At 36.0% G+C, this 15132-nt stretch overlaps 1 protein-coding gene and 1 pseudogene across 1 annotated transcript; both read left to right on the top strand.

Moving 5' to 3' along the window:
• Window positions 1-661: 661 nt before the first annotated feature.
• LOC137836770 (cysteine-rich receptor-like protein kinase 42) lies at window positions 662-6281 on the top strand. The gene is made up of 6 exons (XM_068645496.1): window positions 662-1557; window positions 2316-2423; window positions 2532-2879; window positions 3334-3568; window positions 4307-4451; window positions 5274-6281. The coding sequence occupies exons 1-6, from the start codon at window positions 759-761 to the stop codon at window positions 5649-5651; spliced, it is 2013 nt and encodes a 670-aa protein (XP_068501597.1). The 5' UTR covers window positions 662-758; the 3' UTR covers window positions 5652-6281.
• The window catches only part of LOC137836594 (bidirectional sugar transporter SWEET5-like), a 20902-nt pseudogene continuing 11603 nt past the window's right edge, over window positions 5834-15132 (top strand).

The raw sequence follows: 15132 nt of genomic DNA, 5'->3' as shown, positions 1-15132 counted from the left end.
ATCAATAATAAAAATCATTTTAAATATAAATAATTTTATAATTTATAAATTAGTATTTAATTTATATTTAGTTGATATAGTAATTAACTATTTAATTTAGTTTGTAACTATTAGAAATGATTAGTGATTCATGTGCTTGGTTTGAACATTCCTTTAACAGTGACGAGGAAAGTCCATTAGAAAAGTCCAAGGTGCCAACCACACGCAAACTCTCGCTGTCTCTTTCTCCATTCATTCTTCTTCCGCTCAAAATCAAAAACACACACAAAAAACTCTTAACTCTTTCTTGCAGAGAATCAAGAGCCAGCCAACATAACACGGAAGCTTTATAAAAAGAATCCAGAGCTGCAATTTCAAGATTTTTCAAGTCTCAGACATCAATCACAACCATAATTTGTGACTGTATCAATCAAAGATGAGGACTAAACTAGGCAACTGTGACAGTACCACTTGTATTTTTCTATAATTTTATGCAATATTAGGGAAACTAGATAATTTCATACTAATTTAATTAGTGACGAAGTTTTTTCTACCAATTTGATATCGGTTATTTGTTACGGAATTTACAATTAAATAATTGATAGTTAAAGTTTTGTTTTTTAGTTTCTAACATTAAACTAATTATTTTTGTGTTAAAAGTTGGTCAATTCTTATTTAATGATTTTTTTTAATGCTATTTTGCTTTCTTTTCTACAATTTTCACAATATAAACAGTATGAAATGAAGAACATGACCAGTTTAAAGGATTGGCAACAAGAATGGCTTTCAAATGTCAGAGCAACAACTACAAGTACAAGTGCAAGAAATCATCTTTTGAGGTTGTGATCATCACAGTGGCCACCCTCTTGTGTTTCTCCCACTCAGCACTATCTGATCCAAGAATCTCTGAAGTGGGGTTCTTCTGTGGCACTCAAAAGGCATCACCAAGTGGTAACTACTTCCCCATTTTCACCAAAGAAATGGAAAAGCTTCATGAGCTTGTGAAGAAAAACAACTGGGGCACTCACTCTGAGGGACTTTCTTCAGCCACTCCCATCTATGCTTTGGTACAGTGCTTCCAAGACCTCTCCAACCTTGATTGCCTTCAGTGCTTTGCAACCAGCCGCACCAAGCTACCTCGCTGCCTCCCTTCAGTTTCTGCTCACATTTACCTTGATGGCTGCTTCCTTCGCTATGACAACTACAGTTTCTACTCTGAGGACACTGACCCTTTGAGGGACACAGTGAACTGCACCACAGAGTATGGTGGTGTGGCTGGTGAGGCTGAGAGGTTGGTGTTTGGCAATAGTGTTGGGAAAGTGGTTGAGAATGTGGTGAGGGTGGCAGGGAATGAGGGAAGAGGGTTTGCAGTGGGAGAAGGTGAGGGAGTTTATGCCTTGGCACAGTGCTGGAAAACTGTTGGGGGAAAAGGGTGTAGAGATTGCTTGAAGAAAGCTGAAAATGAGATTAGAGGGTGTTTGCCTAAGAAGGAAGGGAGGGCCTTGAATTCTGGCTGTTATTTGAGATATTCTAGTGATAAGTTCTACAATCAAGGAGGTGAAGATGGGGAAGGAGATGGTAAGAGTGTTGTATTAGTTTGAAGTTTTCATATTCTTCTTCAGTTTCAGTGCTAAAAAATCATTATGGTATAAAAAATCATTAAGGATAGACTTAAAATAATTAATTGTTATATTGATTAAATTATATACTATTTTAGAGACTAAAAAGATTATTGGTTTTTAGATTAGTTTTTAAATTGGTATCTAATTAACTATCAAGATTTTTGCTATCAAATTATTGATTTTTAAAATTAGTTTCTATTTAATGATTTTTTTTGGTGTTTGTACTGATTCTATGATTGGATAAACTTCTTCACAAGTACTTAAAAAGGGAAGAGAAAAAGGTAAAATGAATTCAACTCACCCCATGAGTTAAGATCAACTTATGTAGTCTAAATTTTGTAGAAGTTCTCTTAACTAACTTCTCTGGAAGCTAAGGTAAGTGAGTTGATTTTAAATTGTGGAAGAAATTTGAGTGATTTTGCTTTTATTTCTTCTTTTGTGAGTGCTTATTGAGAAGCTAACTGAAGCTCAATGGGGAATTTCAACTTTTCATATCATGCACTTTCAATACTTCCACTGCTTATAATATATATATGATAAGGGAAAGAAGATAGAGATGAATTTGCTATTCTATCATTGTGACTGAAATGCTGCATTTCAACTTTAACTTTCTTACACACTGCTATATAGATTTTAGTTCATAGATGACAGATTCATGTTAGTCATTTATTCTATACACATGTTGATGCTATTATCCATGTTTTTATTTTTCAGATTCTTCTAGAAAACGAATTATCATTACAGCAGTGTCTGTTTTGGCTGCAGCTGTTGTAGTTCTCTCTCTCTTGGTCACTTATGTGGCCTTCACCAAAAAGAGAAAAAGTAAAGTTCTGTAGAACACTATTGTCTTAACAATTATATATATATATTTGGAATGATTGTTTGTTAATCTTTCTGATGCTGAATTTCATTTTCTGCTGAACCACTCAGACAACAATTTCATTGAGATTCCCTCTTCTTTGAAGAACTCTAGCTTGAATTACAAGTATGAAATTCTTGAGAAGGCCACAGATTATTTCAGCTCTCCAAGAAAATTAGGCCAAGGAGGAGCTGGTTCTGTATTCAAAGGGACTCTCCCCAATGGGAAAGATGTTGCTGTGAAGAGATTGGTCTTCAATAATAGGCAATGGGTGGATGATTTCTTCAATGAAGTGAATTTAATCAGTGGAATAAATCACAAAAACCTTGTCAAGCTTTTGGGTTGCAGTATTGAAGGCCCTGAGAGCCTCATTGTGTATGAGTACCTACCTAACAAGAGCTTAGACCATTTCCTTTTTGGTACCCTTTTCTCTCATAATAATTATAAATGAAAACATTTTACTATGTTTTCATGTATTTTTTTTTTAAAGAACTTTCAGATTAGTCATTATGCAACTTGACATTTCAACTAGGCTGATACATCTAGTAACAACACGAGTTAAATATGTGGTTAATCATGGACAAAGTTCATCTTTTGCCCCTCAAAATTGAAGTCTCTTTTTTGTCCCTTATTTATGAAAATGTGTGATACATGGTTCTTCTTTTGCATAACAATTTGTCTACTTTTGGTATGCAAATAAGGACCACATAGAAGACTTCAAATATATGACTGACTAAAAACATATTAATCCTTTTTTTGATTTCATAATACCAACCACTTTGATGCAAAGAGTGAAGGAAGGGCAAGAGATATCAAAATCAAATGCTTATATGCAGTTTCAGTAAGGTGATGAGGCAGTGATTTGCTTTGCAGAAAAGGACAAAACAAGGATTCTAAAATGGAAGCAAAGGTTTGAAATAGTTGTTGGAATTGCAGAAGGGCTTGCATATCTTCATGGAGGCTCTGAAATAAGAATCATCCATAGAGACATCAAAAGTAGCAATGTTCTTCTTGATGAGAATCTCAACCCCAAGATTGCAGATTTTGGTCTTGCCAGGTGTTTTGGTGCTGATAAAACACATCTAAGCACAGGAATTGCTGGAACACTGTGAGTCTTTTGATTTTAACACATCATAGTTACATTTTCAAATGTGCATATCTATTGATCTTTTAACAAGCTTAAAAGTTAGACTATTAGATCAAAAATAAAGAAGAACAAAGTAAGCTTTTGTTTCATTTGTCCATCAATGACATGCTCTAGGTTGGTCTTAAAACAAAATTTGATTTTTTTTAAAAATTTAAATAAAGGTTATATATTGGTATTACTTTTGCTAATATATGTGATATTTTTTACTTTCATGAGTTAAAAACAAATATCTTTTTATATATTGGTAGACCTAAAATTTGAGTTTTAGTTGTATGATTATAAGGCCATTAAGCTCATTTCATTAAGTTTAATGCTGTGAAGTGAAGGGTGAAGAATATATTTTTCAATTTTGTTGCATAATTAGGAGATAATTATTTCATAATTAGTATAGATTTCATTATCTGTTTATTAGAACAGATTTAAAATCTTTAATTACTTATTATTTCTTTTTCTTAATTAGGTTGTAAATAGTCTATGATCACATTTGTAAACACATGTAGAACCACATTCAATCTTCTTCTTTCAACTAATTCAAATTTCAAACACACCCCAATTGTGGGAAGACACTACTATCATACGAGGAAACCATTCAAGAAAAAAAAGCATGAGCTAATAATTAAAACTGTGTAGTTTTTATATATTTTGTTAACAAGTTTCATAGTTTTAAGTGACAGCATCTTTTTCCATTTCTTGGAGCAGAGGTTACATGGCTCCAGAGTATCTCATTCAAGGACAACTTACAGATAAAGCAGATGTGTATAGTTTTGGAGTACTTGTTCTGGAGACTGCAAGTGGCAGGAAGAATAATGTCTTCCGTGAGGATTCTGATTCCCTTTTGCAAACAGTAAGAACATTAGTGCCTAATTTGCATCATACTTGGAAAAGCTTTAAACCCTTATGAACTAGTGTTTATAATATTAATGCTTATGTTTAAAGCTGTTTTCATAATTAAAAACCAAATATGATTAACTTATGAAGAACTTCTTGAAATAAATGAAAATAACTTAGAGATATATCAGAAGTTATGTTTATAAACTCTTTCGAACACTTAGAATTTGCTTACATAATGTTAGAGATTTCACATGAACTAGAGATTAGAATATTTTCTAGTATATATGTTGATGCAAACCTCACCTTACAAGTCGGTTTTATGAGGTTGAGGTATGCTTAAAGTTCACTTCTTAATATGGTATAAGAGTTATTTCGAGTCTATCCTAACGATTAGTTGGGCTTATGAGGTCACACACTATCAGATCGTTATCGGATCACGCATAATATGTAGTCTCACGTACGAGTTGGTAGCCTCGGCATGAGGGTGTGTGTTAGAGATCATACATCGACTAGAGATTATGACATTTCATAGTATAGTATATATGTGGGTGCTAATCTCACCTTATAAGTCGGTTTTATGAGATTAAGTTAACTTTTCTAGAAATACTTATAAGAAAATAAAACACACAAAAATTAACTTAGAAAAGGTTTATCATCTTTATTTTAAATATTCTTCTGAAAAAATCAATCTAAACATAGCCAAGTACTTATGTTGTATGATAAGTCCAAATAGACTACAAAAATGTTCTTCCAATTTCATCTAAATACTTCATTGTTTGTGAATACCAATGTTTGTTTGTGAATACCAATGTAGAATATTGTTCTTTTGCACCAGGTTTGGAAACTTTACCAATCAAACAGATTGGGTGAAGCTGTTGATCCATGCTTGGGAAATGAGTTTCCTGCAAGAGAAGCATCAAGGGTGTTTCAAATTGGACTACTGTGCACACAAGCTTCTGCTTCCCTTAGGCCATCCATGGCCCAAGTTGCTTGCATGTTAAGCAATTCAGATTTGGATGTCCCTATACCAAAACAACCCCCATTTTTGAACTCTAGATTGCTGAATCAAACACCTCCATTAGGTTTTAGCACAGATAACTCCTCATCAAACACATTTAAAAAGATTGGTGTTTCCTACAGCCCCACTCAGTCCTCTAGTTCATGCAGCTTAATTAGATCATCCAAAACTGAGGAAACAATTTTGGAAGTTTGATTCCCAAAATTCCATTTTTTTAGTCCCCAACCAACCTGCAAAAGTAGGGATAGTTATATCAAAATTTATCTTCAAAATGGATTCAAATTGCCTCACAGTAACCAAGAAGAGGAACAAGAGATTTTCCAACACACACAAACCACATGAGATAAAAATGGGTACAAATTTTAAAATTTATCAAAATGGGTAAGTTGTGCCATCCTCTCACAACTTTAGTTAAAATTTGATTATATTGAAATCGTGTCATCTAGTGTCACCTTGATACGACCTTTTCACAATAAAATTTTGTCATCTTGACATGATTTACCCATTTGGATAATTTTTTAAAATTTTATTCATTTTAGTAATTGAGTGGTAAAATTTTATCAGATTAGTAAAAAAATTGACTTTTCATATTAAAGAAGTAAATTCTAATGACCGGATTCGACATTGAGTAAATAGTTTAATTTTTTTTTCATATGTATATTTTGGCATGTAAACACTTTATAAGAATTCAATTTTGGCTTGTAAATCCTGATTCAAACCTTAAAGTTAATGCTTAACTACTATTGATCACATTGTTTGTGGCATGAGTAGTAATTATAACTGTTAAGATGTTAAAGATTAATATCATGCATTCAAAATTCAACATGTTCATTCTTCCAACCCCTACTTATCTTCTTTAATTACAAGTGGGTCATGTACCCTTAATTTTTGTGAGATTGATGTGAAACATGATTTGGCTGAGTTTGTTGACCCATAAAATTGACAGTGATGTAGCAACTTTCAAGATTTGAATAAGTGATAATTCCATTTCTGATGGAACAGTTTGAGTTTCTTGATAAAAGTGTTTTTTTTGTGTGTTAATCAATGAGAGTTGGAATTTTATGTTGAATATTCTCATAATAAAGTTCATAACAGATTAGTAAATTAAGACATTGATCTATTCTAAAAGGAGAACACTCTAAAAACACTAAAATTGTAAACAAGAGTCCATAATTATATTGAAGGCTCTAAATAAACTATCATATTTAAAGAGATTTTCAAATTTTTCTACTTTAGAACAAAATATAATAAAAACCAAAATAACATTACATGAAATATCAAATCACACCCTCTTTTTCTTATTCCAGAAAAAGTTGACCCTGTTAAAATAAATAAACAAAGGAAGAGACCCCAAAAGCAATGTTGTTTGGTCTTTAGAACAAGTAGTCAATTTTTGGTGCAATTTCATTTTCAAGTGCAACTTTTGCCCACTCTTTGACCAGTTCTTTCTCATTTTTAAGACTTGCTTACACAAATTGCTTAAAATTTAACAATGTTGGTTAACAATTTTTTATGATGGAACAAATTTTTGGGAGTTGCTTTGATAAATGTTACTTAAATTACTTATACTATTAAGAAGTTTTTTCACCAACAAAATTTAATGACTTTAATTAAGCTCTCACTTTAACAATTTTAATATAATTTTTTTATGAAATTATTAAATTTATGTCACAAAGAACCACAAATTTGAGAGATAATCAACTTATTCTAAGAAGGATTTTTCTACAGTTAATCTTTTGGATAAATTTTAATCATTATCTTGTTTTCCCAATACCAATTTTCATATGTTTGCTATTTGGATGAGTAAGTAATATTTAAAGAAGATTAATTATAATTTTTTTTCTCGTTTATACTTTTTATTCTTTTCATTTCTACTTTTTCCTCTACATGAGTCTAATTAAAAAAATTAACATTTTTTAAATTATATAAGTATATGACTATTTTTTAATAAAAGTTATTTTATCAAAGTTAATTAATGTAGTACTAAATTACATTAAACGATATAATGGTGCTAAATTTATAACATTTTAAATGGATATTCCCAAAGAAATTCTACTTAAATACATGCAATGTAGCCAAGTAAAAATATAATAGTGTTATTAGTCTTACTTGCTTCGCCTTTAAAATTAAAAGTTCCTATAAAAGATATTAAATTTAAATTTAAAAATATTATAATATAATTTATAACAATATAAGGACAAAAAAAAACCTAATATTAATTAGATAATTTGACTTGATTAAAAAACAAAAACGCATTACACACTAATTTTTTATCTCCAAATCATTGCACACCATTTTATAAATTGGACAAGTCCTCTCTCTCCTATCTTTTTTGAAACAAAATGGTATAAAAATTGGAAATTAATGATTATTAAATCTCACTTAGATTCTCTCATAATAAATACATCAAATCTATCATTGAAACACCGCTTAAACAATTACACATTTGAGATGTTCTAACAATTTCTTAAGAATATTTGTTAACAAAGTTAGAAGCAAAAACATTTATTTCACCATAAACTTTAATTTTTATCTTTAAATAACACTTCCTATAAAGTAATTCAGTGGAAGATTTGTATAAGGTTCAAAAAAATCGTGAAATATTTTTAAGAGAAGAAATATATGCTCATCAATATATCATTCCTTTATTGTGTTCATACTTCTCTTATTCTACCCAATATACATTTAAAAAGATTGGTGTTTCTTACAGCCCACCACTCAGTCGGCACGTCCATAAACAAATCACAGAAATAAGATACGGGGAAGAAAAGCCAGGACGTTTTGTTTTCGGAAAACCAGTATTGTTCACTCTCGGTCCGGGACTTACCACGCCTTACTCCTTGGGTATTTTGGTGTCAAATTTTTACCAGACGTTCGCCACTGTGTCTGTCGAGTTTTGGCTGAGATTTGAGCCCCAGATTTGTCCCACAGAATTGGCAATAAATTTTTTATTCATCACTGCCAGGGCCGAAAGGAAGGTTCGTTTCTGAGCGAAACTGTTTGATTTTTTTCATGGGCGAATACTCATCCGTTTGACCTGAAATTTGTCGCGTTTTGTCACAAATTGAGTGCCGATTCTTACGTGGATTTTCAGGAAAAAACTATTCCGGGAGAATTTTTCAGAAATTTTGGGCAAACCAAAGGCTAACCCTCTACCAAAACTCGTGAAATTTTGCCCTACTTTCCAGAATTTTAGTCTGGGTCAGTATTGCGCTGAAAAAATTCACACAGGTACTTTCATTTGTTGTTTGCACCCAGGTAAGGAGGTACGGGGGAGAAAAGCAAGGACGCTCTGTTTTCGGAAAACCAGTTTTGTTCACTCTCGGTCTGGGACTTACTACGCCCTACTCCCCGGGTATTCTAGTCTGAAATTTTTACCAGTTGTTCGTCACTGTGTCTGTCGAGTTTTGGCAGAGATTTGAGCTCCAGATTCGTCCCACAAGATTGGCAATAAATTTTTTATTCATCACTGCCAGGGCCGAAAGGAAGGTTCGTTTGTGTGCGAAACTGTTTGATTTTTTTCGTGGGTGAATACTCATCCGTTTGACCTGAAATTTGTCGCGTTTTGTCCCAAATTCAGTGGAGATTCTTACGTGGAATTTCAGGAAAAAAATATTCTGGGAGAATTTTTCATAAATTTTGGGCAAACCAAAGGCTATCCTCTACCAAAACTGGTGAAATTTCGCCCTACTTTCCGAAATTTTAGTCTGGGTCCGTATTGCGCTTACAAAATTCACACAGGTACTTTCATATGTTGTTTGCACCCAGGCAAGGAGGCACGTCCATAAACAAATCACAAAAAGAAGATACGGGGGAGAAAAGCCAGGACGCTCTGTTTTCGGAAAACCAGTTTTGTTCACTCTCGGTCTGGGACTTACCACGCCTTACTCCCCGGGTATTCTGGTCTGAAATTTTTACCAGTCGTTCGTCACTGTGTCTATCGAGTTTTGGCAGAGATTTGAGCCCCACATTCGTCCCACAGGATTGGCAATAAATTTTTTATTCATCACTGCCAGGGCCGAAAGGAAGGTTCGTTTGTGTGGGAAACTGTTTGATTTTTTTCGTGGGTGAATACTCATCCGTTTGACCTGAAATTTGTCGCGTTTTGTCCCAAATTCAGTGGAGATTCTTACGTGGAATTTAAGGAAAAAAATATTCCGGGAGAATTTTTCAGAAATTTTGGGCAAACCAAAGGCTATCCTCTACCAAAACTCGTGAAATTTCGGCCTACTTTCCGAAATTTTAGTCTGGGTTCGTATTGCTCTGAAAAAATTAACACAGGTACTTTCATGTGTTGTTTGCACCCAGGTAAGGAGGCACGTCCATAATCAAATTATAGAAAGAAGATGCGGGGAAGAAAGGCCAGGACGCTATGTTTTCGGAAAACCAGTTTTGTTCACTCTCGGTCTGGGACTTACTACGCCCTACTCCCCGGGTATTCTGGTCTGAAATTTTTACCGGTCGTTCGTCACTGTCTCTGTCGAGTTTTGGCAGAGATTTGAGCCCCAGATTCGTCCCACAAGATTGGCAATAAATTTTTTATTCATCACTGCCAGGGCCGAAAGGAAGGTTCGGTTGTGTGCGAAACTGTTTGATTTTTTCGTGAGCGAATTCTCATCCGTTTGACCTGAAATTTGTCGCGTTTTGTCCAAAATTCAGTGGGGATTCCTACGCAGATTTTCAGGAAAAAACTATTTCGGGAGAATTTTTCAGAAATTTTGTGCAAACCAAGGCCCTCTACAAAAACTGGTGAAATTTCTTCCTACTTTCTGAAATTTTAGTATGGGTCCGTATTGCGCTGAAAAAATTCACACAGGTACTTTCATATGTTGTTTGCACCCAGGTAAGAAGGCACGTCCATAAAAAAATCACAAAAAGAAGATACGGGGGAGAAAAGCCAGGACGCTCTGTTTTCGGAAAACCAGTTTTGTTCACTCTCGGTCTGGGACTTACTACGCCCTACTCCCCGGGTATTCTGGTCTGAAATTTTTACCAGTCGTTCGTCACTGTGTCTATCGAGTTTTGGCAGAGATTTGAGCCCCACATTCGTCCCACAGGATTGGCAATAAATTTTTTATTCATCACTGCCAGGGCCGAAAGGAAGGTTCGTTTGTGTGCGAAACTGTTTGATTTTTTTCGTGGGTGAATACTCATCCGTTTGACCTGAAATTTGTCGTGTTTTGCCCATAATTCAGTGGAGATTCTTACGTGGAATTTCAGGAAAAAAATATTCCGGGAGAATTTTTGATAAATTTTGGGCAAACCAAAGGCTATCATCTACCAAAACTCGTGAAATTTCGTCCTACTTTCTGAAATTTTAGTATGGGTCCGTATTGCGCTTAAAAAATTCACACAGGTACTTTAATATGTTGTTTGCACCCAGGTAAGGAGGCACGTCCATAAAAAAATCACAAAAAGAAGATACGGGAGAGAAAAGCCAGGACGCTCTGTTTTCGGAAAACCAGTTTTGTTAACTCTCGGTCTGGGACTTACCACGCCTTACTCCCCGGGTATTCTGGTCTGAAATTTTTACTAGACGTTCGTCACTCTGTCTGTCGAGTTTTGGCTGAGATTTGAGCCAGATTCATCCCACAGGATTGGCAATAAATTTTTTATTCATCACTGCCAGGGCCGAAAGGAAGGTTCGGTTGTGTGCGAAACTGTTTGATTTTTTCGTGAGCGAATTCTCATCCGTTTGACCTGAAATTTGTTGCGTTTTTTTCCCAAATTCAGTGGGGATTCTTACGCAGATTTTCAGGAAAAAACTATTTCGGGAGAATTTTTCTGAAATTTTGTGCAAACCAAGGCTATGCTCTACCAAAACTCGTGAAATTTCGCCCTACTTTTTAAAATTTTAGTCTGGGTCCGTATTGCACTGAAAAAATTCACACAGGTACTTTCATATGTTGTTTGCACCCAGGTAAGGAGGCACGTCCATAAAAAAATCACAAAAAGAAGATACGGGAGAGAAAAGCCAGGACGCTCTGTTTTCGGAAAACCAGTTTTGTTCACTCTCGGTCTGGGACTTACCACGCCTTACTCCCCGAGTATTCTGGTCTGAAATTTTTACCAGACGTTCGTCAATGTGTCTACTGAGTTTTGACTGAGATTTGAGCCCCAGATTCGTCCCACAAGATTGGCAATAAATTTTTTATTCATCACTGCCAGGGCCGAAAGGAAGGTTCGTTTGTGTGGGAAACTGTTTGATTTTTTTCGTGGGCGAATACTCATCCGTTTGACCTGAAATTTGTCGCGTTTTGTCCCAAATTCAGTGGGGATCCTTACGCAGATTTTCCAGAAAAAACTATTCCGGGAGAATTTTTCAGAAATTTTGTGCAAACCAAGGCTATCCTCTACCAAAACTTGTGAAATTTCGCCCTACTCTCTGCAATTTTATTATGGGTCCGTATTGCGCTGAAAAAATTCATAGAAGTACTTTCATATGTTGTTTGCTCCCAGGTAAGGAGGCACGTCCATAAACAAATCACAAAAAGAAGATGCGGGGGAGAAAACCCAGGACGCTCAGTTTTCAAAAAAGCAGTTTTGTTCACTCTCGGTCTGTGACTTACTACGCCCTACTCCCCGTGTATTCTGGTCTGAAATTTTTACCAGACGTTCGTCACTGTGTCTACTGAGTTTTGTCTGAGATTTTAGCCCCTGATTCTTCCCACAAGATTGGCAATAAATTTTTTATTCATCACTGCCAGGGCTGAAAGGAAGGTTCGTTTGTGTGTTAAACTGTTTGATTTTTTTCGTCGGTGAATACTCATCCGTTTGACCTGAAATTTGTCGCATTTTGTCCCAAATTCAGTGGAGATTCTTACGTGGAATTTCAGGAATAAACTATTCCGGGAGAATTTTTCAGAAATTTTGGGCAAACCAAAGGGTAGCTCTACCAAAACTCGTGAAATTTCGCCCTCCTTTCTGAAATTTTTTGTATGGGTCTGTATTGCGCTGAAAAAATTCACACAGGTACTTTCATATGTTGTTTGCACCCAGGTAAGGAGGCACGTCCATAAACAAATCACAAAAAGAAGATGCGGGGGAGAAAACCGAGGACGCTCAATTTTCGAAAAAGCAGTTTTGTTCACTCTCGGTCTGTGACTTACTACGCCCTACTCCCCGGGTATTCTGGTCTGAAATTTTTACCAGACGTTCATCACTGTGTCTACTGAGTTTTGTCTGAGATTTTAGCCCCTGATTCTTCCCACAAGATTGGCAATAAATTTTTTATTCATCACTGCCAGGGCTGAAAGGAAGGTTCGTTTGTGTGTGAAACTGTTTGATTTTTTTCGTGGGTGCATACTCATCCGTTTGACCTGAAATTTGTCGAGTTTTGTCCCAAATTCAGTGGAGATTCTTACGTGGAATTTCAGGAAAAAACTATTCTGGGAGAATTTTTCAGAAATTTTAGGCAAACCAAATGCTCTACCACTCGTGAAATTTCGCCCTACTTTCCGAAATTTTAGTCTGGGTCCGTATTGCGCTGAAAAAATTCACACAGGTAGTTTCATATGTTGTTTGCACCCAGGTAAGGAGGCACGTCCATAAACAAATCACAAAAAGAAGATACGGGTGAAAAAAGCCAGGACGCTCTGTTTTCGGAAAACCAGTTTTGTTCACTCTCGGTCTGGGACTTACTATGCCTACTCCCCTGGTATTCTGGTCTGAAATTTTTACCAGACGTTCGTCACTGGGTATACTAAGTTTTGTGTGAGATTTGAGCCTCAGATTCATCCCACAACATTGGCAATAAATTTTTTATTCATCACTGCCAGGGCTGAAAGGAAGGTTCGTTTGTGTGTGAAACTGTTTGATTTTTTTCGTGGGTTAATACTCATCCGTTTGACCTGAAATTTGTCGAGTTTTGTCCCAATTTCAGTGGAGATTCTTACGTGGAATTTCAGCAAAAAAACTATTCCGGGAGAATTTTTCAAAAATTTTGGGAAACCAAAGGCTGCTCTACCAAAACACGTGAAATTTCGCGCTACTGTCCGAAATTTTAGTCTGGGTCCGTATTGCGCTTAAAAAATTCACACAGGTACTTTTATATGTTGTTTGCACCCAGGTAAGGAGGCACGTCCATAAACAAATCACAAAAAGAAGATACGGGGGGTAAAAGCCAGGACGCTCTATTTTCGGAAAACCAGTTTTGTTCACTCTCGGTCTGGGACTTACTACGCCCTACTCCCCGAGTATTCTGGTATGAAATTTTTACCAGACGTTCGTCACTATGTCTGCTTAGTTTTGGCTGAGACCTGAGCCCCAGATTCGTCCCACAAGATTGGCAATAAACTTTTTATTCATCACTGCCAGGGCCGAAAGGAAGGTTCGTTTGTGTGTGAAACTGTTTGATTTTTTTCGTGGGTGAATACTCATCCGTTTGACCTGAAATTTGTCGCGTTTTGTCCCAAATTCAGCGGAGATTCTTAGGTGGAAATTCAGGAAAAAAACTATTCCGGGAGAATTTTTCATAAATTTTGGGAAAACCAAAGGCGTACCAAAACTCGTGAAATTTCGCCCTAGTTTCTGAAATTTTAGTGTGGGTCCGTATTGCGCAGAAAAAATTCACACATGTGGTTTCATATGTTGTTTGCACCCAGGTAAGGAGGCACGTCCATAAAGAAATCTCATAAAGAAGATACGGGGGAGAAAAGCCAGGACGCTCTGTTTTCGGTAAACCAGTTTTGTTCACTCTCGGTCTGGGACTTACTATGCCCTACTGCCCGGGTATTCTTGTCTGAAATTTTTACCAGTCGTTCGTCACTGTCTCTACTGAGTTTTGGCCGAGATTTGAGCCCCAGATTCGTCCCACAAGATTGGAAATAAATTTTTTACTCATCACTGCCAGAGCTGAAAGGAAGGTTCGTTTGTGTGTGAAACTGTTTGATTTTTTTCGTGGGTGAATACTCATCCGTTTGACCTGAAATTTGTCGCGTTTTTTCCCAAATTCAGTGGAGATTCTTACGTGGAATTTCAGGAAAAAACTATTCTGGGAGAATTTTTCAGAAATTTTGGGCAAACCAAAGGCTATCCTCTACCAAAACTCGTGAAATTTCGCCCTACTTTCCGAAATTTTAGTCTGTGTCCGTATTGCGCTGAAAAATTCACACAGGTAGTTTCATATGTTGTTTGCACCCAGGTAAGGAGGCACGTCCATAAACAAATCACAAAAAGAAGATACGGAGGAGAAAAGCCAGGACGCTCTGTTTTCGGAAAACCAGTTTAGTTCACTCTCGGCCTGGGACTTGCTACGCCCTACTCCGCTGGTATTCTGGTCTGAAATTTTTCCCACACGTTCGTCACTGTGTCTACTGAGTTTGGGGTGTGATTTGAGCCCCAGATTCGTCCCACAAGATTGGCAATAAATTTTTTATTCATCACTGCCAGGGCTGAAAGGAAGGTTCGTTTGTGTGTGAAACTGTTTGATTTTTTTCGTCGGTGAATACTCATCTATTTGACCTGAAATTTTTCGCGTTTTGTCCAAAATTCTGTGGAGATTCTTACGTGGAATTTCAGGAAAAAACTTTTCCGGGAGAATTTTTCAGAAATTTTGGGCAAACCATAGGCTATCCTCTACCAAAACTCGTGAAATTTCCCCCTACTTTCCGAAATTTTAGTCTGGGTCCGTATTGCGCTGAAAAAATTCACACAGGTACTTTCATATGTTGTTTGC

This window comes from Phaseolus vulgaris, chromosome 4 (genome assembly GCF_000499845.2).
Source record: "Phaseolus vulgaris cultivar G19833 chromosome 4, P. vulgaris v2.0, whole genome shotgun sequence".
Classification (NCBI taxonomy): domain Eukaryota; kingdom Viridiplantae; phylum Streptophyta; class Magnoliopsida; order Fabales; family Fabaceae; genus Phaseolus; species Phaseolus vulgaris.
Note: the sequence above shows the minus strand (reverse complement) of the source record. Positions and strands in the feature narration are given on the sequence as shown.